The following is a 23732-nucleotide window of genomic DNA, read 5'->3' on the forward strand; positions in this document are numbered from 1 at the left end:
CATGCTGGCCTATGGGCGTCGCCGATTATAGCTTGTGTTTCATACCAAGTGGTTCCGGTCTGGAGTGGAGGTGTTCAAGAGAGAGAGATTCATATCTGGTGTCGTATGATCCGTCGTTATCCTTTCTCCTTCCCATATTTGTGTTTAGTTGTGCCCTGTTCACATTACTGTTTATTCCTGTGTGTGTGCGGCGCAGTGCAGTTTAAGTTCTCCCTGTCTGTCATTATTTGTGTGGGAGCTTTGGTGGTGACTTCTCACTGGGTGGAGGGTGGAGGGTTAAGTGCAGGGCTGAGCAGGAGATAAGGAAAGGTCGGAGGCTCAGGCATTTGCACCTTCAGCAAAAACCCTGGGTTGAGGGTCAGACAGGGTTTCCCCTAGTAAAGGGACACCACAGGGGCCCCGGGTCTTTCAGCCTTAGTTGAACTTAGCCCCCGTGACATTATAATCGGCCCACATTTTTCAGGAGTCCATGGATCCATTAGATTCCATAACCCGCCAGTTGGCGGCGCTGTCCATACAGGTCTCCGAGTTGAATGGGGCAGTTCAGCAGCATGGCCTGGTAGTAGCAAAGGTGCAAACGGCATCTGCAGGTATCGGTGCAGAGCCGAAGTTTCCGCTGCCAGAACGATTTTCAGGCGATCGCAGCAAATTTGTCGTATTTCGGGAGGCCTGCAAATTATACTTCCGCATGCGGCCAATATCCTCAGGTAATGAGGCCCAGCGAGTAGGGCTGGTGTTGTCATTACTGAGTGGTGACCCCCAAGCATGGGCATTTTCCTTACCACCTGACTCTGCTACATTTCATTCGGTCGATAATGTTTTTTCTGCCCTCGGGCTCATTTACGATGACCCTGACCGACTGGCTCTAGCGGAATCTAAAATCCGCGCCCTCCGCCAGGGGGAGCGCTTGGCAGAAGACTATTGTTCGGAATTTCGCCGCTGGGCTGTAGACACACAGTGGAATGACCCAGCACTGCGGAGCCAGTTTATTCATGGGGTATCAGGGAGGGTGAAACAAGCCCTCCTGATGTATGAGACTCCGGCATCATTGGAGTCTGCCATGAGTTTGGTGATACGTATTGATCGCCGTTTTCGTCAGGGGGCACAGGAGACGCTACCTCTGGGGGAAAACAGAGGTGCAGGTGTGGTTGAAGTAGATGAGTCCCCTGAACCTATGCAGATTGCTGGCGTGGCACAGGTTCGGCCTCGCGCTCCGGGAGTCCGGAAGTCCGGAGCATGTTTCTACTGTGGTAAAGGTGGTCATTATGTTAACGTTTGCCCGGTACTACCTAAGAGGGTCACACCGGCGGAAAACTGTTAAGCTCAGAGGGTATGGAGGAGACCCAACTGAGCGTATGCATATCCTCCATGATGGTATCTCAATGTATGCTCCCTGCCAAGGTTATTGTCGCCGGCAGAGAGCTACCTATATCAGTGTTTGTGGATAGCGGTTCCGCCACCAATCTCATAGATGAGGAGTTTGCACACACCGCCGGGTTTAAGATTGAAAAACTTCCTCACCCCATACAGGTGGTGACCATTAATGCTGTTCCCCTCCCTCAAGGGGAGATTACTGAGTTTGTGGCAGAGGTGAAACTCCACATTGGGGTCCTACATTCTGAGTCGGTTACATGTAGGGTCCTCCGTAATCTCCCAGCTCAAATGGTCCTGGGTTTTCCATGGCTGTCCAGGCACAACCCGGTAATTGATTGGAAAACTCAGGACATAGTACAATGGAGTGGTTTCTGCCAAGACAATTGCTTGGCCACATGTGTGTCCGCCGTGACGCCCAGCCTGCCGGAGGCTTTGCAGGATTTCGCGGATGTTTTCTCTGAGAAGGGTTGCTCAGAACTGCCTCCACATAGAGCCTATGACTGTGCTATTAGGCTAAAACCCGGGGCCAAATTACCTAAGGCCAGGATGTTTAATATTTCTGGTCCTGAGAGACAAGCTCTGAAAGACTACATCGCGGAGAGTCTGAGCAAAGGTCACATCCGGCCTTCGTCCTCGCCTGTAGCCGCGGGGTTTTTCTTCATTAAGAAGAAAGATGGGGGGTTACGCCCGTGTCTGGATTTCCGAGAGTTAAACCAGATTACTATCCGTGATCCCTACCCAATGCCGTTGATCCCGGATTTGTTCAACCAGGTAGCGGGGGCAAAATGGTTTTCCAAGCTGGACCTCAGGGGGGCGTATAACCTCATAAGGGTCCGTCAGGGGGATGAGTGGAAGACGGCGTTTAACACTCCTGAGGGTCATTTTGAGAGTCTGGTTATGCCGTTTGGGTTGACCACCGCGCCTGCCGTTTTCCAACATTTTATTAATGATGTCTTTGCTCATGTCCTGGGGAGATTTGTGATTGTATACCTGGATGATATCCTCATTTATTCTAGCGATCGGGACACTCATTTGCAGCATGTTAGGCAGGTGTTACAGTTGCTCCGGGAGAACCAGCTCTATGCTAAGCTGGAAAAATGTTTATTTTTTGTCCAGGAGTTGCCCTTTTTGGGATATATTGTGTCCGCAGCTGGTTTTAAAATGGACACCGCTAAGGTGCAAGCGGTGTTGCAATGGGAGAGGCCGGAGAGTCTGAAAGCACTCCAGCGGTTCCTGGGGTTTGCGAATTATTATAGGAAATTTATAAAACACTTTTCGACTGTCGCCAAACCGCTCACGGACATGACAAAAAAGGGTGCCGATCTGGCGAACTGGCCTGAGGTGGCTATACGTGCATTTGAGCGTCTGAAGAATAGTTTTGCTTCAGCCCCCATTCTGGTGCAACCAGACGTGTCTAAACCTTTTGTGGTAGAGGTTGATGCGTCGGAGGTGGGAGTGGGGGCAGTACTGTCTCAAGGCTCGTCCTTGAGCGAGATGCATCCATGCGCCTACTTCTCCAAGAAGTTGTCGCCGGCCGAACGGAATTATGATATCGGCAACAGGGAGTTGTTGGCCATCAAACTGGCTTTTGAGGAATGGCGACACTTCTTGGAGGGGGCGGCTCACCAGGTCACAGTTATCACCGACCATAAGAATCTGCTCTACCTGGAGTCGGCCAAGCGTCTGTCTCCTAGGCAGGCTCGCTGGGCATTGTTTTTTACTCGTTTCAATTTTCTTGTGACGTACCGTCCCGGGGCTAAAAACACCAAGGCGGATGCTTTGTCTAGGTGTTTTCCGGGGGGAGAACCTCGGGAAGAGCCGGTACCCATCCTCCAGAAAGGGGTAGTGGTCTCGGCTCTCACGACTGAGGTAGAGGCGGAGATTGCCGAGGCCCAAGAGGAGGTACCACCAGGACTTCCCGCCAACAAATCATTTGTACCCCTGCATCTTCGGCCTAAGGTGTTGAAGGAACACCACGATTCGGTACTGGCTGGTCACCCAGGGGTGAAGGGCACCTTAGAGCTGGTATCGCGTCGTTTCTGGTGGCCCAAAATCCGGCAGGACGTGGTCTCGTACGTGGCAGCTTGCATCACGTGCGCTAGGGCTAAGTCACCCCGAACCCGTCCTGCTGGCACGCTACAGCCTCTGGGGGTACCCAATAGGCCATGGACAGAAATCTCCATGGATTTTATCACTGACTTGCCAGCCTCGGCAGGGAACACGGTCATCCTGGTGGTGGTTGACCGTTTTTCAAAGATGGCGCATTTTGTGGCGTTGTCCTCTTTGCCCAATGCTAAGACGTTGGCTCAGGTATTTGTGAAGGAGGTGGTCAGACTCCACGGAATACCGTCTGACATAGTATCTGATAGGGGTACGCAATTTGTGGCGAGGTTTTGGAAAGCTTTTTGCTCAAGGTTGGGGATCAAGTTGTCACATTCATCGGCGTTTCATCCACAGTCTAATGGACAAACTGAGCGCATGAACCAAAATCTTGAACAGTATTTACGATGCTTTGTGTCCGACAACCAGGAGGAGTGGTCTACTTTCCTTCCTCTGGCCGAATTCGCATTAAATAATCACCGCCAAGAGTCATCAGGAGAGTCTCCATTCTTTTGTGTGTACGGTCAACATCCTCAGTTTTGTACCTTACGTCAGGGTGACTCCGGGGGTGTCCCGGAGGAGGATCAGCTAGGAGCCCAATTGTCATCAGTCTGGAGGCGGGTGAAACAGCGTTTGTTGAGCATGAGTGCCAGGTACAAACGGGTGGCTGACAGTAGACGCGTGCCAGGTCCGGACCTGTGTGTGGGTGAATGGGTGTGGTTAGCTACGAAGAACATAAAACTCAAAATCCCTTCTTTAAAACTGGGTCCAAGGTTTATTGGGCCTTTTAGGATTTCTGCCATCATTAACCCAGTGGCTTATCGGTTGGAACTTCCCGCAGTGTACAAGATACACAACGTGTTTCACAGGGCTTTATTGAAAAAGGTGGTAGGCTCTGTGGACACAACGCCGATGCCACCTCCAGTCATGGTGGATGGCGAGTTAGAGTTCGAGGTCGCCAAGGTAGTGGACTCTCGAGTAGTACGCCGTACTCTTCAGTATTTGGTGCACTGGCGGGGGTATGGTCCAGAGGAGAGGTCTTGGGTTCCAGCCTCAGACATACATGCGGATCGGCTGGTCAGTTCTTTTCACCGTCGTCATCCGGACAAGCCGGGTCCTATGAGTCTTGAGGGCCCTGGGGTCCCTCGTAGAAGACGGGGTACTGTCATGTCGGACGCTGTTCACACCACAGCATCCGGCAGGCAGAGGTAGTTCCACCTCCAGCCACTATAGCCTCAGTGGCGCCGGCCTGATCTTCAGGCTCTCGGGGGTTAATCCTGCTGGAGACCAGGTTGGATGGTTAGTCACGCCCACGGTCTTTAAATAGTCATGCTGGCCTATGGGCGTCGCCGATTATAGCTTGTGTTTCATACCAAGTGGTTCCGGTCTGGAGTGGAGGTGTTCAAGAGAGAGAGATTCATATCTGGTGTCGTATGATCCGTCGTTATCCTTTCTCCTTCCCATATTTGTGTTTAGTTGTGCCCTGTTCACATTACTGTTTATTCCTGTGTGTGTGCGGCGCAGTGCAGTTTAAGTTCTCCCTGTCTGTCATTATTTGTGTGGGAGCTTTGGTGGTGACTTCTCACTGGGTGGAGGGTGGAGGGTTAAGTGCAGGGCTGAGCAGGAGATAAGGAAAGGTCGGAGGCTCAGGCATTTGCACCTTCAGCAAAAACCCTGGGTTGAGGGTCAGACAGGGTTTCCCCTAGTAAAGGGACACCACAGGGGCCCCGGGTCTTTCAGCCTTAGTTGAACTTAGCCCCCGTGACAATACCACAGGTGGCGTCACAAACTTATCTACATATAAACTTTGTTCAGCATGAATCCTCTTATTTTACATGGACACTCAGGTCCACGGACCGGGTCACTACCACCGCGACACATCCCTTTAAGACACCGGCCCGGTAACGAGTAAAAGCCACAGCCCAGGGGGCGCTTCATATGTATTTGCAGGAAAAGAAGTAACATCTTATTATACTATATTATATAACAATGAAGGGTCGGTGAGCATGTCTGCTTCGCATTATTGGGATAGTATACTGCTTAGACTGGTCCGTCCCTTTACAGGTGTATTGGTTTCAGGGCACTTCAGTGGCTCAGTGGTTAGCACTGCTTCTTTACATCGATGGGACCCTGGGTTCAAATTCCTCCCACACTCCAAAGACATATTGATAGGGATCAAATTATGAACCCAACGGGGACAGTGATGATTATGTCTGATGAGTGCTGTGAAATTATTGGTGCTATATACTTGAGTAAACTAATAAAAACAAAGGAGAAATAGCCTGTATGTAAGAAAATTAGAAGCTCCAATTGGAAAGAGACTGACGACAACACACAGCCCAACAAGTGCATCAATATAATAAATTACTAAGTTATTAAGGTGCTACTTACCCTCTTTACCAAGTCTGGTATCAGTTTTTGGTCTGGTTGTTGGTCAGAAGACATACAAGGTTCTATATCCAAGCTGTATTCCTCAGTTGTTTGATCACCAGTTAAGTTTCTGAGAATGACAAGACAAGCTGCATAAGACGCTAATCTCAAGTGAATACTGTTAAACAGGATTTCATTCCATAAAGAAATACCCGCCATCAGAAAATCAGTAGTCAGAACTACAAAGTTTGTCTTCTTATGTGCTCTTTATTTACGAATACATTGCAACGTCTTCTGACTTTTTTTTTGGAGGACATTTTTGCAGAAATGAGAACAGCAAGTGCAGTCATATTGGTTGTCACCTTTAAACAATCTTCTCAGCAGCTGACGGTAAATTGCTTCTATATAATTGACAGCGCATGCTGACAGAATGGCAGTTTTAGTTGTTGAGAAGCTAATTCAAAAGTGACAACCAATATGTCCACACGTCCTCTTGTCACTTTCTTTTTTTAATGTCCACGACAAAAAAAATAAACAAAACAGAAAATTTATGAATATCTATGTACCGTAAGTGAAAGAAACATTATCAATCCAACCTCTGATTCACTAATTACGTATCCCCATATAAAAATCAAGGAGGACCACAGTCATCTAAACTTGGTTTTGTTTCTTTTCTTTTCTTATAAACAGTTTTTTTTTTTGGGGGGGGGAGATTCATTTTGCGTGGGAACAAAACTGGCACCTAAAAAATGTCAGCAATTCAGGTTTGCTTTCAAACCTCAACCTTGAATTTCCCCTAATTTTCTTTATTAATCATGCATCATTGTTTATTTTTTTTTTTCGTGGTAACAAGGTAGAGCACCAGCCATGCACCAGAATAAAGAAAAGTAATTATACAGCATACCAAAAGAAGAAAGAATTAAGTTGAAGACAAACAAAAGAACCCAACACAATGAACATCTCGGGTGAGTCTGCTTTTAATCATAGAAGATTACGCTCTTCTATAATCGCATTATTTGTCTTTGTATGGAGTCTAACCGGAGACTGCGGTGCGGGTTATATGACCGTATGTCCTGCTGAGTCTTCACATTAAATGTAAGAATAATTTTCTATTCATTATGCTACAGGCAGCTTCATTCACTGTACATTAACTAGAGGCATGCTTAGAGCTCTTCCTGGGGCTCTAATGACCGCTTGGAAGAGATAACCACTACAGCAAAATTTACGCATCAACCTAATTATAGGTATTTATAAAGAATATTTGTATGTATAAACGACATAAGCATATCACTAGAAAGACAGTTTAGGGAGCTATCTGATCAAACCCGTGATACTAAAGGTATATAAAAAAAACCTGCCATGGTACTATTAATGCAATTCTACCATTATATTTTTAATATGTATATTATTTATACAAAACAAAATATGTTGGTACTCCCCAACCACCTCTCACCCGCCCCATAATAACTACACTGGTTGGAGGTATTGTGGGTGCGCTGCAGTCCTTATGCGGTAAGACTTTGGTAGTCAGTACAGGGTACGGACAGCAGCGCACCCATTGAAATGAATGGATGTGCCATGTAATTGCTCCGTTCCTCATAGTTGATGATTAGGGCTTCCAACAGCAACACCCATAATCTGAGGCAGTGGATGGACTACCCTTATACTGACATGTTTTAATGTTATTCAGTTAGTCTGCTTCTCACACATTTAGGTTGCGGTCAGGCGGCCATATCAATCGGGCCGATTATGCTAATGACACTCAGCCCAAACTCTGTGATCGGAATTCGAGCCGAGTGTTATATTAGTGTAATCTCATTCTCTCGCATGCGAAAATCGCATCACAAGTGCGGAGAAGATGGAGAACCTAATTTCTCCATTGTCCGAGTCCCGGATGTCAGACTGCACGCGGATGATATCAGAATGCAGTCTGATGCTTCATATGCACCCACAGACTTGCATGGGTGCACATGATCAGAATTCGTGAGCCACGCGTAGCATGCAGTGATTGTTTTCTCATGCCAAGTCAGCACGAAAAAAAACAGCAGATCTGCATGCCCCATAGCATAATATTGGTCTGAGTGCTATCTGATAAAACATAGGATAGCACCAGGTGTAGTTATACGTGAGTGAGCCCAAAAGGTGTTGACCCAAAGTTGCAAGTTTTGAATGGAGCAGAGGTGAGCATACTTGGCCGTCCGCTCTATTCATTGTCCGGAATTGCTGGAAATAGCCGCGTGCTAGACTTTTTCCAGCAGTCCCTTAGGCAATGAAAGAAGCATAATTCAAACATGCATCTGAATATTTAACCCTTCCCCAATATCAGAAGTAGATGTTTGTCCCATGTCGGGTGCATGTATGACTTTGGTAGTCAGTACAGTGTGAGGGCATCCACTGAAATGAATGGATGTGTCATGTAATTGCTCCATTCCTCATAGTTGGAATGGAAGCAGCATTTAAATGGTTCTAAATGGATAGTTATGGCACCCAGGAGACTGCTGCTCATTTCTGCTATCTTGGTACTGATATGAAGCCCAGCCCATGACGTAGTTTTATAAGAGACCATTCATTTTATTATATGCTCAATTACTAATATACTGAAGTACATAATACAAGCACTCAAACTATTATTATTTATTTTTAGAGCACCAATGATGGTGCTGTATAAGAGAAGGGGTTACACACAAAATACAAATATAAATTGCGGTGAATAATTTGTGACAGACTCGTACAGAAGGGAGAGAGATACTAGGTTAGAGGGGGTTGCGGCAGCTCTGGTGGTGGTGAGGTGGTAGTGTGGTCATTGCAGGTTGTAAGCTTTCTTGAATAGATGGGTTTCCAAGCTTGTCTGAAGCTTATGAGTGTGGCGGATAATCAAATCTGTTGAGGCACAAAGTATGAGGGATACTCAAAAGAGATCTTGGAGGTAATTCGGTGAGGAATGTATGAGTGTGGAAGAGAGAAGGAAATCTTGGGAAGATGGAACATATCAAAAGATTAGTTTGGAGACATATGGACGAGACAGATAACAGACAGCTTTGTCAGTGTTAGCAGTTTGAACCAGATACATTCAGGAACTGGGAGTCAATGAAGGGATTTGCAGAGAGGAGAAGCAGAGGAGCAGCAAGGAGAAAGGTGGATTAGTCGAGCAGCAGAGTTAAGGACTGACTGGAGAGGTCAGAGAGTGTTAGAAGGGAGGATATTGCAGTAGCCGAGGCTGGCGATGATAAAGGCATGCACTAACATTTTATTAGATTCAGGGTTTAGGAAAAGACAAATTCTGGAAATATTTTTGAGTTGGAGGCGTCAAGAACTTGGATATGCGGTTTGAAGGACAGGACAGAGTCAAGGGTTACTTCGAGGCAGCACAATTCCGGTACTGCAGAGAGCATGGTATCGTTAATTGTTATAGATAGATTGGGTAGCGGGGTAGGTGAGAAGGAGGAAAGATGATGAGTCCAGTTTTGCTCACACCGAGTTTTAGGAAGTGAGAGGAGTATTTGACTGATAGATACTCTGAGATTCTTCACAGCAGCAAGGTGATGTCTAGGCCAGAGAGGTAGATCTGAGTATTGTCAGTGTACAGGTGGTAATGGAAGCTATGAGACTTTATGAGTTGTGTCAGGCCAAAGGTATAAATTGAGACTAGTAGGGGCCCCAGGACAGAGCTTTTAGAGACACCAACAGAGAGAGGTTGGGATGAGGAGATGGTGTGGGAGTGGGAGGTGTTAAATATGCATTTAGAAATGTATCAGGAGATCCAGGAGAGGGCAAGGTCTTTGACAACAAGGAAAGAGAAGATTTGTAGTAAGAGTGAGTGGTCGACTGTGTCAAATGCAGAGGACAGGTCTAGAAGGAGGAGTATAGGCAGCAGACATTTTGGTCAGTACAGTTTTGGTGGAACAGTGGGGACAGAAACTACCACAGATTCTAGTCCCCTAGGTCAGTGTTTCCCAAACGCTAGTCCTCATGAACCCCAACAGATCATGTTTGCAGGATTTCCTTGGTATGCACAGGTGATAAAATGATTTGTCAAGACATCAAAAAATGCAACAGGTTTTCTCACCTGTGTAATACTAAGGAAATCCTGAATAAATGATCTGTTAGGGGGCAGCGAGAAGTGGAGTTTGGGAAACACTGCCTAGGGTGACAAAAAATAAGTAAGAAGTAAAAAAAAATATATATATATATATATATATATATATATATATATATATATATATATATATATATATATATAACAAAAAAAACAACAAAGTTGAAATCACATTCCTTTTCCCCCAATCTGAAAACTTAAGAAATTGAAACCAAGAAAAAAAATATTTGATATCCCTGCTCCATAACAGCCCAAAATATTCCTAGTTTCAAGGTCCAGTTTTCTTGTTCTTGATGCCTCTTTATTAAAGCAATGCCAACTATGACATTGGTCAAGAAAAATAAAATATCGAAGATGTAGGAAGGTAAGATGGTTGTGAGAGACAAATGGAATATGAGATGAGCTATGAGAATAAGATAGGCTAGATGAAGTGTTAAGCCAATAGGTTTAAAGCATTGGGGTCTCTGCTGAGAAGAGGTGCCGTATATCTAAAGTAATATTACTATTACAAACAGCGTGTAGTAGTCAAACGACTGGATCAATTACTGCTCTCACATGTCCCTAGAGTTCTTCTTACAATAATTACATTTAACATTTACATAATCAATCTAACCTTCAGCTCCTAAAGGTGGAATCCCCTGTGAGATACTGGAAGTGTTAATTATGTTGCTTTCTCAAGGTGTTATTTTTACATTCAAGCAAAGCAAAGAAGAAATACCAGTTATAAAAGTCATGTTGTTCATGGCAGCATAACCCAGCTACGGTACCGGTAATTTATTCTGCCAATCTCACCCAAGTTCACCTGTTCTTGCTAATCGGTGTGTAAACACTTAACACTCTGCCAGTTCTAAATGAACTAAATAAGAAAACCATTCATGAAAATAAAGAATCACGATGCAGTTAGCAATGAGAAATCATCGAATGGCCACCTTACAAGTAAAGAAGAAACTACATTGGATCTATTCTTCATTCTCTGCAGAAAGAGATGGGGATAACACTTGGTAGGGTCAAGAAAGTATGGCATATACCGTTCCCCTGATTCATCTCTCAGGAGTCCATTAAAATTGACTTAAAGGCTTTTTCCACCATCAAAAAGTGGTCTCCAAATGATTGCATACAAAATACAGACAATACTAACACTGCCCTGGTCCAACACCAGAAACCCCCACTGCTACTCCATTCTCTATTTTGGCTTATAGTACCACATACTATACTAGTAGTCACTACCATGCACTTTGATTGACAGCCTGCTCTACACCCACACGCTGTGTAGCAGGTTGCCATTTAGAGTGCCGGGTAGTGATTACAGCATACTCACTGTATGATCAATTTCTCACCCCTTGTTGGAAAAAAAAAAAGAATATAGTTAGGTTCATTACAAAATACAATAATGTGGCACAGGGTATAAGAACAATGCTAATTGAACAATCTCTTTTAATAGAACTACTCGGGATTGTCTGCTGACCCATTGGTGAGATTGTTCATAGTCTTTATTTATACAGCATTGTGTGTTTTCGTGTCCGTAGGGCTTGGATTAAGTCCAAAAAGCACTTTTTGAATTGGTGGTAGTGTTGTTGGTGTTTTTATACATTCCCTATTAGGGAACTTTTATTAAGTTTTTAAAAGTTAAATTTTATACCTACTTTTGCTGGATTTAACCCTATCAGAGGAAAGTATAAAGCAGAGACAGACACCCTGATTATAAAGATGTGTCATTTACTTGAACTCTTAAAAGGGTTATACATACTTATGATATTGATGATCTATCCCTATTGTCACAGGTGTGTCAGATTCAACAGATTGTTGCTCTGCATCTGGCTGCAGAAGGTCTCTGTGTTTGGCATTACAGACGCCTCCTTAATCCTTCTGACTCTTGGACCCAGCGGCAACCTCCCTCTGGCTCTAGTTGACACACATGGACCTGGGGGTTTAGAAATCCCCAGTCTGCTGCAGAGTTGCTGGTAATATTCTCTTTTTCTCTTGTGAAGGCTTGGAGCTATAGCAGTTGGCCAACTTCCTCTCTGGAGCTGTTTGAGGATGTTTTGGTGTTTCCTCTCTGAGTATGCTCAAGCTATGTTCATTCCCCTTGTCTGTCTACCTTTTAGTCTTTAGTTTACAGTGGGGATTGACCTATGGTCATCCCTTTCCTAATCAGGGCCTAGCTCTATGGAGATACAGGGCTTAGGTTCCTGCTCAGCAATTGGTGAGGAACCAATTTAGGGACGGTAGGGTAGGTAGGGTGTTATCAGATCTGCCTAGGGGTCTCCACTCACCCTTTCCCTAGAGCCTGGTTTTCCTTCCCCTCATCCCTTCGTGTTGCACTTAGTCTTCCCACACTGGGAGTGACACCTATTCTGCTCTGGCGGCAGCTGGATGTTAAACAGTGAGTGGAGCCATTTCCATTCACGGTGTAGTGGCCATTGCTGAATGCGGCAGTTCAACTTCTCTCCATTTCAATAGAAGCTGAGGTGCAGCTCTCTAACCAGTACACAGTCAATGGAGTTGTGCTGTTCATGGTTTACATCCTGGCATCAGGGCTGGAAAGAGATGATAGGTATTGGTGCTGGGTGCTGTCATTAAGTTTAGACAAGCCCTTTAAGAGTCTTCTCAATGATATGTGCAGACTATGAAGTCCTCCTCACCTATGATATGCGCACTCCACCACTGTTTCGCTAATACACTAATACTTACACTAATAAGGAAAAAGCTGTTGTTCAAAGGATATTGGGTTATCTCATATTATTTTTAGCGTGGTCACAATGTCTGAGAAGCAGACAGGAAATGCGTGACATAGGTGGTCATGTGAGGTACACATGACTAGATGTAGTAATAAGTGTGGTAAGGACCACGAGACATTACGACCATGCTGGACTACCTCGGCGCCAGTGCAAGTAAGTGAAATGTGATGTTTTCTTGTTTCCTTCCACAGAGTTATCCCTCCTATGTTACTATGTATATATTGCTGTATTATAATGTTTCTGATTAACGTCTGCGGTACTGCTACATAGAAATATGTATTATTGCCAGTCTTTAATGGTATTGCCACATGTATGTGTTACCATTGTGTATTGTATAGTATTATGTGTCTGTTGTCTATGTATAGTTAGGGTAAGCTAGTGCATCCTTCTTGGGACATTAGAGGAGGGCACTCTTAGTACATCGTTCCCCCATAGACCGAGTAGATGTAATTATGTTGCGGGCCAGTAGATGGGGGCATACTAGTGGGGCCTGATAGGATGTTCTTAGAGGGTTAATTGTAGGAGGGGCTGCTGGGAGTTAAGGTTAGTGCTGAAGGGCAGTTAAGTCAGATGAGGCCAGGGTGCCCAAGGGTCCACATGGACAATAGGCCCGGACAGCTAGGCAGCCACGTAACGTTAAGTAGTTATAGCCCACTTTACCCATGGCCACTGCGTGTCTTAGCAGTGGGCCAGAACAGGAAAGGAAAGATGTGGCGCCTCATCACCTGGGCCAATGCTTTTAGGGCAGAAGTTGGCTGGACTAAGGAGATGAAGGTGGTTGGAGCTTCGACGAGATCGGTACAGACGGGCCGGATGCTTCACCAGGGGCCACCAAACGTAGTGACTGATGAATTAGTGTCTGGGGCGAAACACGCTGAAGGAAATGTCATCATAGCAAGGTCAGGCCATGAAGGAACTGGGAAGCAGTCTAAGATGGTCCGGTCCAGGCGTGTACTGCACAGAAGTGACAAAGAGCAAGGGAAAGATGATAACACCAGAAGCACAAAAAGAATAACCCCTAAAATTTAGCTTTTAATTCAATGACTAAAAACATTAGTGAAAATGACTAAAAGAAGGAGTAGTAGAGGACAAAAAAATGAAGGGAGAAAAAATTGTTTTTAGTTCTCTTCAGTATTCAAATAATGGGCCAATGGCTAAGTTACCCTAGTCAACCCTAATTTCACCCTTCCTAGCCGCGGAGGTTGGCACCCTAGTTGTAGACGATATGGCGCCCCCGCTCAACGTTGGTATCCCTAATAACCCCTACGTCTCCCTGCATATACAAAAAGGGACACAAAAAAGAAACACACACACACTTATAGTACCGAAAGAATAAAGAGACAAAAAATGGTCTCATAGATAATACTAAATTGCTATGAACTTATCTCGTAGTATTTCTAATAGTATAAGAACCCCAAAAAGACTTATCTCGGAGTCAAAAGAATATAATGGGGTTAATATCCGGCAGCTTAGAGAAGGACTTATCTCGTAGTCACAAAAATGCTAATAAGCTGCAAATGGCAGACCCAATTACCAGATAGCAAAATTAAAAAACGGCTACAAGAAAAAGCACATCACATTGAATAAATATTGCACACTAGAGGCAGTGAAAAAAAGCCTATATAGCACTTGCGGCAGCCATTACCTTGCAAGTAAGGGCAGAATCACCCTAATACAGTAAAAAATAATAAGGCTACCATATTCATCTCTGATTATACAGCGTGGTACACCAATATTCAAGTAGCAATGCATACAAAGTCACATAGCATAATTGCTCAGTAGATTAAATCTAAATAGATAGTGCCACCGCAGGATCTGCCAAAAATAATGTACAACATTATACTTATCAGCCACTTGATGCATATGGAAACCCGACGCGTTTCCCCCTCTTAATCCGCTGAGGGTTCATCAGGGGTCAAAAAGTGGGGTCTCATTACCCCTGGCCGAGAGAGCAATACAGTGTGCGGCTTTACTCCAAGCGCGTTCACCACCATTGTTTAAAGATGCCGCGCCGATATAGAACGCCCACTTCCGGTTACCAAAATCCAAAATGGAGGTCTAAACTGGAAGGGATCATATTGAGGACGGACATGCGGTGCAGCAGTTATCATAGACGCCGCGCACCTTACTAGACAGCACGGATAGAAACAGGGATTCACAAAAAGGTGCCTGAAACAAAATAGGGCAATACATCCCTCTCAACAGAAACACCATATCTCGCAAACAATATGCGGCCGATCAATTCAACAGCCTCACTATTCAGAACGCCCAAAACTTCAAGAAAATAGATAACAATAATCCTCAAAAGGCATGGAGTAGAATAATTGTATCCCTACATAGAATAAATGAAAAATAATAAAAAATTCCAATAGTAATAATATACCGACCAAATTATCAAAAACCCTATAAAGAGCTGGCTGGGAAAATGTGAAACACACTGATTATAGATAACTACTGAAATTTAGCTGTTCATTAAGGCCTTTTGGACTCTGTGATTCAAGCCAAAAAATCCAGCGTGTCTCACGCTGTAGGATTCTATTATCCCAATCCCTCTGTCTGACCGCGGGCTGCACTCTCTCTATAACACGAAAATTAATATGTTTATCATCCCCTCCATGCACCATATTGACATGACGGGCTAAGGGGGTATCTCTTTTGTGTCTAATATCCCCCAAATGTTCACCTATGCGGACACGTAATTCACGCTTTGTTTTGCCAACATAGTCAAGGGGGCAAGTACAAGTACACAGATAAACAACTCCAGTGGTTTTACAGTTTGCAAAGCTTTTCATTTCATAAATCCTCTTTGTATAGGCACTACAGAAAGTATGGGATACACAGATATATTTGCAAAAGCTACAGTGTCCGCACCTAAAGGTCCCAATTGCTCTGTTCCGCAACCACGTTTCCTCTCTCTTCTGAGGTTCCAGGTGGCTACCTACCACCCGATCCCTTATTGACCTACCCTTCCTAAATGTAACTGATGGACCCTGGGTGATACAATCACGTATGTCATTATCCATTTTCAGGATAGACCAATACTTCTCCAAGATGTTCATAACTTTACCAGATTGGTCATCGAAGGTACCTATCAATCTAGTGATTGCATTGGAGTCCTCCCTTACCCTCGGAGTCAACAATGACGTCCTGCTTACTTGTTTAGCATGCTTATAGGCCGGTTCAATCACCCTTGTTGGATAACCCCTGCTCCTGAACCTCCTCCATAGATCACTCGACTGCATTTCAAAATCATTCCAATCAGAGCAGTTCCTCCGAACTCTGAGGAACTGACCCCTTGGTATACCTCGTTTAAGAGGGGGGGGATGATGACTTTCCCACCTTAAGAGACTGTTAGTTGAGGTTGGTTTTCGGTGCAGGTTGGTTTTAAGCAAGCCATCTGAAGAAATAGAAATATTGACATCCAGGAATGTGATCTGATCTCCACCTACCTCATGGGTAAAGAAAAGACGCAACTCATTATTATTAAGGGTATCAACAAAGGATCTGAATGATTCTCCACACCCCGCCCAGAGGACGAGGATGTCGTCAATGTACCGACCCCAGAATAATATCCTAGGGGACCAGACGACATCCTCGTCCCCAAAGACCTGAGTGTCCTCCCACCAGCCCAGGAGCAAATTAGCATAGGTAGGGGCACAAGGGCTCCCCATCGCTGTGCCCCTGAGCTGGTGGTAGTATCTCCCATTAAATAGGAAGAAATTATGACACAATACAAATTGAAGAAGTTCCAGCAGGAAATTGTTGTGTGCTCCAAAGTGAATACCCATCCCCTTGAGAAAATGTTCAACAGCTTTTAGACCTTCTGTGTGGCCAATGCTGCTATACAAAGCCTCAACATCAATAGAGGCCAGTATCGTACCTGGATCCACTGTAATTCCTTCAAGTTTATTAAGGAGGTCCATAGTATCTCGCAAATATGATGGGAGAGATAGCACAAATGGTCTCAACAATTGATCCAAATACCTGCTGGAATTCTGACAAAGGGCATCGATCCCCGAAACGATTGGTCTACCCTTAAGGGGATCGAACCCTTTATGGATCTTAGGCAAGGAGTAAAACGTAGCTGTAACTGGCCACTTGGGTAGTAAGAAGTTGAACTCATTCTTTGAGATCAACTTCAAATCAAGTCCCTTGTTGAGCAATACTGACAATTTCAGACTATACTCCTTCGTCGGATCACTCCTGAGCAGCTCATACGTTGATTTGTCAGAGAGAATCCTCATACACATTTGAATATATTCGTCTCTGTTGAGGATAACAGTATTGCCCCCTTTATCAGAGGGCTTCAATACAATCCGATCATTATCACCAAGTTCTTCCAGAGCCTTTCTCTCACGAAAGGAGAGATTGGGTGGAACCCTATCTCTCTTGGAGTCAATCTTACAAATCTCTGCCGAGACAAGCTGTTGAAAAATATCAATACTCCCAGTATCACCAATTGGTGGCCTCTTTTTACTTTTTGGTTTCAAATCAGAAAAAGGGCCCACCCCAATATCTCTCTGTCCTTCCTCAAACAAATCAGCCAGAAGCATTACATCAGGGAGTTCCTCCTCCGTTATCCCAAGTTGTTGACATTTGTTTTTATCATTCAAAGCAAAAAAATTTTTCCACTTAAGTTTTCGTGTAAATAGATTAATATCCTTAACCCATACAAATGGGTCAAACCTGGTCGTAGGAACAAAAGATAACCCCAAGGGGTCAGTTCCTCAGAGTTCGGAGGAACTGCTCTGATTGGAATGATTTTGAAATGCAGTCGAGTGATCTATGGAGGAGGTTCAGGAGCAGGGGTTATCCAACAAGGGTGATTGAACCGGCCTATAAGCATGCTAAACAAGTAAGCAGGACGTCATTGTTGACTCCGAGGGTAAGGGAGGACTCCAATGCAATCACTAGATTGATAGGTACCTTCGATGACCAATCTGGTAAAGTTATGAACATCTTGGAGAAGTATTGGTCTATCCTGAAAATTGATAATGACATACGTGATTGTATCACCCAGGGTCCATCAGTTACATTTAGGAAGGGTAGGTCAATAAGGGATCGGGTGGTAGGTAGCCACCTGGAACCTCAGAAGAGAGAGGAAACGTGGTTGCGGAACAGAGCAATTGGGACCTTTAGGTGCGGACACTGTAGCTTTTGCAAATATATCTGTGTATCCCATACTTTCTGTAGTGCCTATACAAAGAGGATTTATGAAATGAAAAGCTTTGCAAACTGTAAAACCACTGGAGTTGTTTATCTGTGTACTTGTACTTGCCCCCTTGACTATGTTGGCAAAACAAAGCGTGAATTACGTGTCCGCATAGGTGAACATTTGGGGGATATTAGACACAAAAGAGATACCCCCTTAGCCCGTCATGTCAATATGGTGCATGGAGGGGATGATAAACATATTAATTTTCGTGTTATAGAGAGAGTGCAGCCCGCAGTCAGACAGGGGGATTGGGATAATAGAATCCTACAGCGTGAGACACGCTGGATTTTTTGGCTTGAATCACAGAGTCCAAAAGGCCTTAATGAACAGCTAAATTTCAGTAGTTATCTATAATCAGTGTGTTTCACATTTTCCCAGCCAGCTCTTTATAGGGTTTTTGATAATTTGGTCGGTATATTATTACTATTGGAATTTTTTATTATTTTTCATTTATTCTATGTAGGGATACAATTATTCTACTCCATGCCTTTTGAGGATTATTGTTATCTATTTTCTTGAAGTTTTGGGCGTTCTGAATAGTGAGGCTGTTGAATTGATCGGCCGCATATTGTTTGCGAGATATGGTGTTTCTGTTGAGAGGGATGTATTGCCCTATTTTGTTTCAGGCACCTTTTTGTGAATCCCTGTTTCTATCCGTGCTGTCTAGTAAGGTGCGCGGCGTCTATGGTAACTGCTGCACCGCATGTCCGTCCTCAATATGATCCCTTCCGGTTTAGACCTCCATTTTGGATTTTGGTAACCGGAAGTGGGCGTTCTATATCGGCGCGGCATCTTTAAACAATGGCGGCGAACGCGCTTGGAGTAAAGCCGCACACTGTATTGCTCTCTCGGCCAGGGGTAATGAGACCCCACTTTTTGACCCCTGATGAACCCTCAGCGGATTAAGAGGGGGAAACGCGTCGGGTTTCCATATGCATCAAGTGGCTGATAAGTATAATGTTGTACATTATTTTTGGCAGATCCTGCGGTGGCACTATCTATTTAGATTTAATCTACTGAGCAATTATGCTATGTGACTTTGTATGCATTGCTACTTGAATATTGGTGTACCACGCTGTATAATCAGAGATGAATATGGTAGCCTTATTATGTTTTACTGTATTAGGGTGATTCTGCCCTTACTTGCAAGGTAATGGCTGCCGCAAGTGCTATATAGGCTTTTTTTCACTGCCTCTAGTGTGCAATATTTATTCAATGTGATGTGCTTTTTCTTGTAGCCGTTTTTTAATTTTGCTATCTGGTAATTGGGTCTGCCATTTGCAGCTTATTAGCATTTTTGTGACTACGAGATAAGTCCTTCTCTAAGCTGCCGGATATTAACCCCATTATATTCTTTTGACTCCGAGATAAGTCTTTTTGGGGTTCTTATACTATTAGAAATACTACGAGATAAGTTCATAGCAATTTAGTATTATCTATGAGACCATTTTTTGTCTCTTTATTCTTTCAGTACTGTAAGTGTGTGTGTGTTTCTTTTTTGTGTCCCTTTTTGTATATGCAGGGAGACGTAGGGGTTATTAGGGATACCGACGTTGAGCGGGGGCGCCATATCGTCTACAACTAGGGTGCCAACCTCCGCGGCTAGGAAGGGTGAAATTAGGGCTGACTAGGGTAACTTAGCCATTGGCCCATTATTTGAATACTGAAGAGAACTAAAAACAATTTTTTCTCCCTTCATTTTTTTGTCCTCTACTACTCCTTCTTTTAGTCATTTTCACTAATGTTTTTAGTCATTGAATTAAAAGCTAAATTTTAGGGGTTATTCTTTTTGTGCTTCTGGTGTTATTATTGAATATATAATCCCACTGATTAATTTTGAGGTCTGTCAAGGGAAAGATGAGGAAGCAAGCAAATGTTATGATGTACCAGCTGTGGATGTAACGTGCAAAATCCTAAGTAAAGAAAGTGTTAAAAGTTGTCTCGTACTGTGTCTCCATTGATGGGGGTTGCCTAGAAGAGGGACCGTTATGGCCTGGGAAGTGCCCGGGTGAAGCTGAATCTGGAGATGCAGGTATGCCGAGGAGAAAAGTATTGTTTCATGTAGGGGAAGGACTGGACACAGCTGCTACAGTAATACAGGTCACGACTACAGTCCTGTCCCTCCCTTACACCTGGATTCCCGCACACTGATGGAGTAGAGCCGCACGGAGCGCATGTCACTGGCTGGGACAGTGTTTCGCAACTCAGATTCATCAGCTGCAACAAGCCACCACCTCGAACATCGCAGACATCACCGGAGGTTCTCCCTGTCGGTGCATGATTCAACCACTACCCCACCAACGGGGGAAAGGTAATAACCTCATTATAACCACCTTCCCATCGATTGTAAACTCTCCTACGGATGACCTAGATTGACTAGTGGGCACAAACTTCTTGGTTGTATCCCTGCCAGGTAAGCTTGACTATCAGCCGAACTAAGTGAGTTTATACATATTGTTATAGCTTTTTAATCAATGCTTGACTGAAATTGCCTTATCTTTGAAATCACTTATTCTACGACTTCATGGGGACATATCCTTATTATTATTATTTATTTATATAGCACCATTAATTCCATGGTGCTGTGCATGAGAAAGGGGTTACATACAAAGCTATAGATATCGTTAACAGTAAACAAATTTACAATGATAGACTGGTGCAGAGAAGAGAGGACCCTGTCCTTGCGGACTTACATCCTTGTACCTCATACACCACGTATTGACTACCCCACTCCTCACTTTGGAAGGTATTTATAGCGCAAATTACTGTTATTCTTTACTTGATTTTTGTCTGACATCTTTGTGGTGGTGTCCCTTTTTTTTGCTGCTTATACCTTCCTTGTTATTGTTCTTGAACCTCTAGGTTCAAGCAACATATTGTAATCCGATTTCTTATATTTTATTACCGTATATACTCGTGTATAAGCAGAGATTTTCAGCCCATTTTTTTGGGCTGAAAGTCCCCCTCATGGCTTATACACGGGTCATATACCTGGGTGTCGGCGGGGGAGGGGGAGCGGGGGTGTCAGTGATCATACTTACCTGTCCTGCCGCGGTCTCTGCAGCCTCGCTCGCTTCTTCACTGTCTCCCTTCCTGTCTTCAGCGGTTACGTGGTGCCGCTCATTACCACTCATGAATATGCGCACATTCATGAGTGGTAATGAGCGGTACCACGTGACCGCTGAAGACAGGAAGGGAAGGGAGACAGTGGAGAAGCGAGCGAGGCTGCAGAGACCGCGGCAGGACAGGTAAGTATAGCGATATTCACCTTTCCCCCGGTCCATCGCTGCTCACTGCTGTCTCTGCTGCATCCCGTGTCAGTGACGTTTAGGCAGCAGGGGGCGCGGTGACGTGATTAGTGCGCGCCGCCCCTCTGCTGGCTGAACAGTCACTGACACAAGAAGCGGCAGACAGCGGCGATGGACCCAGGAGAAGTGAGTATGGCTTTTTTTTGCAGCATATGGGGGCATATTCTATGGAGCAGCATATGGGGCATAGTCTATGGAGCAGCTTATGGGGCATATTCTATGGAGCAGCATATGGGGGCATAGTCTATGGAGCAGTATATGGGGCATATTCTATGGGGCAGCATATGGGGGGCATAAACTATGGAGCAGTATATGGGGGCATAATCTATGGAGCAGCATATGGGGCATATTCTATGGGGCAGCATATGGGGGCATATTCTATGGAGCAGCATATGGGGGCATAAACTATGGAGCAGCATATGGGGGCATAGTCTATGGATTCCACCCTCGGCTTATACACGAGTCAATAAGGACCCGTGGAAGCGCTAGAACAGCGTGAAACGGGCGTTGTCAGCTTGTGAACACTCTTGCCACTCTACTCTGACCTGACATGTAAATATGTGTCAATAAAGGAGCTATATTTTATCCTGCTGAGTGCGACCTTTTCTACATATGGAGTCAATAAGTTTTCACAGTTTTTTGTGGCAAAATTGGGGGGTCGGCTTATACACGGGTCGGTTTATACACGAGTATATACGGTATTATTATTCTACTTCTTCTCCGCATTTTCCACAATTAATGCGGCCCGAACCGCTCGGCGCAGAGACCCCGTTCAGGCGGCGTTTCAAAGCCCTCGGTGGGGACATGTGTGCTATGTATTTTTGGAGTCGATCCGATTTGTAGTTTTTAAAAAAATATCGCATTTTAAGCAAAAAATTTCCCATAGGAATTAATGGCGACCTTTCCATGACCCCCAACTGACATGGATTGAAGCCACAGCACAGGTGAAGTGACCTTACAAAGATGGCAGCTAAGCAAATGCAGCTTCCACACATGACCCGTATTAGCTAATAGAAGCTGACAGATCGCTGATTCAAGGTCTTAAAGGCGCAGTGCGCCAATGGCTTCTGAAAAGCCCCACCCAGTGATGGCTTGGGTGAATCCCCTCTGGGAGCGTGACGACCCTGTGGTTACCCAGCTGTCGTTTTTTTTGGATACTTTTCATCAGGTATTCGACGAACCAGGCCGTCTAGCCTCTACTACGGAGTCCCTGTTCAGTCTGTGCCAGGGTTCTCAAACCGTGGGCCAGTACGCCATCCAGTTTCGGACCCTCTCGTCCGACTTGGGTTGGAACAACGAGGCCCTGGTGGGAGCCTTTTGGTGGGGTCTTTCGGGTCGTATAAAGGACGAGCTTGCTGGTCGCGATACCCCCACTGCCCTGGATGATCTAATTTCTCTGGCCACTCGGATCGATCTCCGGTTCCAGGAATGGGCTCGTGAGAGAAGACATACGGCCCATTGCCATCTGCTCGCAGACCACCCAGTTCCTGTTCCAGGGCTCTCACTTCTGCTTCCACGCCTGAGCCGATGCAAGTGGACCGCCTAAGGCTCTACGAACAGCGTCGCAAGGAGAGAAATTCCCAGAGTCTCTGTTTCTGTTGCGGCAGTGGGTCTCATTTGCTCCGAACCTGTCCGGAACGTCCGGAAAACTTCTCCGCCTAGGTCAGGTAAGAGAGGCCTCCCTAGGTGTATATGATACCTCTCAACCCCTTACTTTACCTGTCCTCTTGCATGTCGGTGATAAGCGAGTTTCCTTGGCGGCCTACGTGGACTCGGGTGCCGCTGGAAATTTCATTAGGCTCTATGTGGTCACCAACTTTTCTGTCCCCGTGAGGACCCCGGAGAATCCACAGATCCTTGCATCTGTGGATGGCAACCCCTTACAAGAGACCGTTACCTTGGTTACGCAAGAGATTGAGCTGCAAATATGGGCCCTGCACAAAGAGAAAATTACGTTCTATGTTTTAGCTGGTATCTCCCACCCTGTCCTCCTCGGTCTTCCTTGGCTGCGGCTCCACGAGCCCACCTTGGATTGGCATAATGGCAATGTTCTGCGCTGGGAGGAGTCCTGTCGGGCTCGGTGTCTGCTGCCGGTGCATCCCATAGGTGTTCCCCGTCCTCTCCCCATTCCCTCCGGACTGCCGTCTGCGTATAGTGCCTTCTCGGATGTCTTCGACAAGAGAGAAGCTGAGGTCCTTCCTCCACATCGACCCTATGACTGCCCCATCGAGCTCATTCCTGGCACCACTCCTCCTCGTGGAAGGATTTATCCTCTCTCTCTAGCCGAGACACAAGCCATGTCGGAGTACGTTCAGGATAACTTGGCCAGAGGTTTCATTTGGAAATCCTCATCTCCTGTATGAGCGGGCTTCTTCTTTGTGAAAAAGAAGGATGGGTCCCTTCGTCCATACATCAACTATCGTGGCCTAAACCGCATCACGGTGAAGAACAAATACCCGCTGCCACTCATCTCTGAACTCTTTGATCACCTGAGGGGAGCACGAGTATTTACCAAGCTTGATCTGCGAGGA

General features: G+C 45.2%; 1 protein-coding gene across 2 annotated transcripts in view; it reads right to left on the minus strand.

The window, feature by feature from the left end:
* RFTN1 (raftlin, lipid raft linker 1) overlaps nucleotides 1–23732 on the minus strand; it is a 480896-nt gene that overhangs the window by 203963 nt on the left and 253201 nt on the right. For both annotated transcript variants that reach the window (XM_073550730.1, XM_073550731.1), the window contains one exon: nucleotides 5866–5974. In XM_073550730.1, coding sequence (XP_073406831.1) covers nucleotides 5866–5974 — 109 coding nt within the window. The remainder of the gene's footprint in view (nucleotides 1–5865; nucleotides 5975–23732) is intronic.

The sequence above is a fragment of the Dendrobates tinctorius genome, unplaced genomic scaffold (assembly GCF_039654945.1).
Source record: "Dendrobates tinctorius isolate UK_male_01 unplaced genomic scaffold, ASM3965494v1 ptg000167l, whole genome shotgun sequence".
NCBI lineage: Eukaryota > Metazoa > Chordata > Amphibia > Anura > Dendrobatidae > Dendrobates > Dendrobates tinctorius.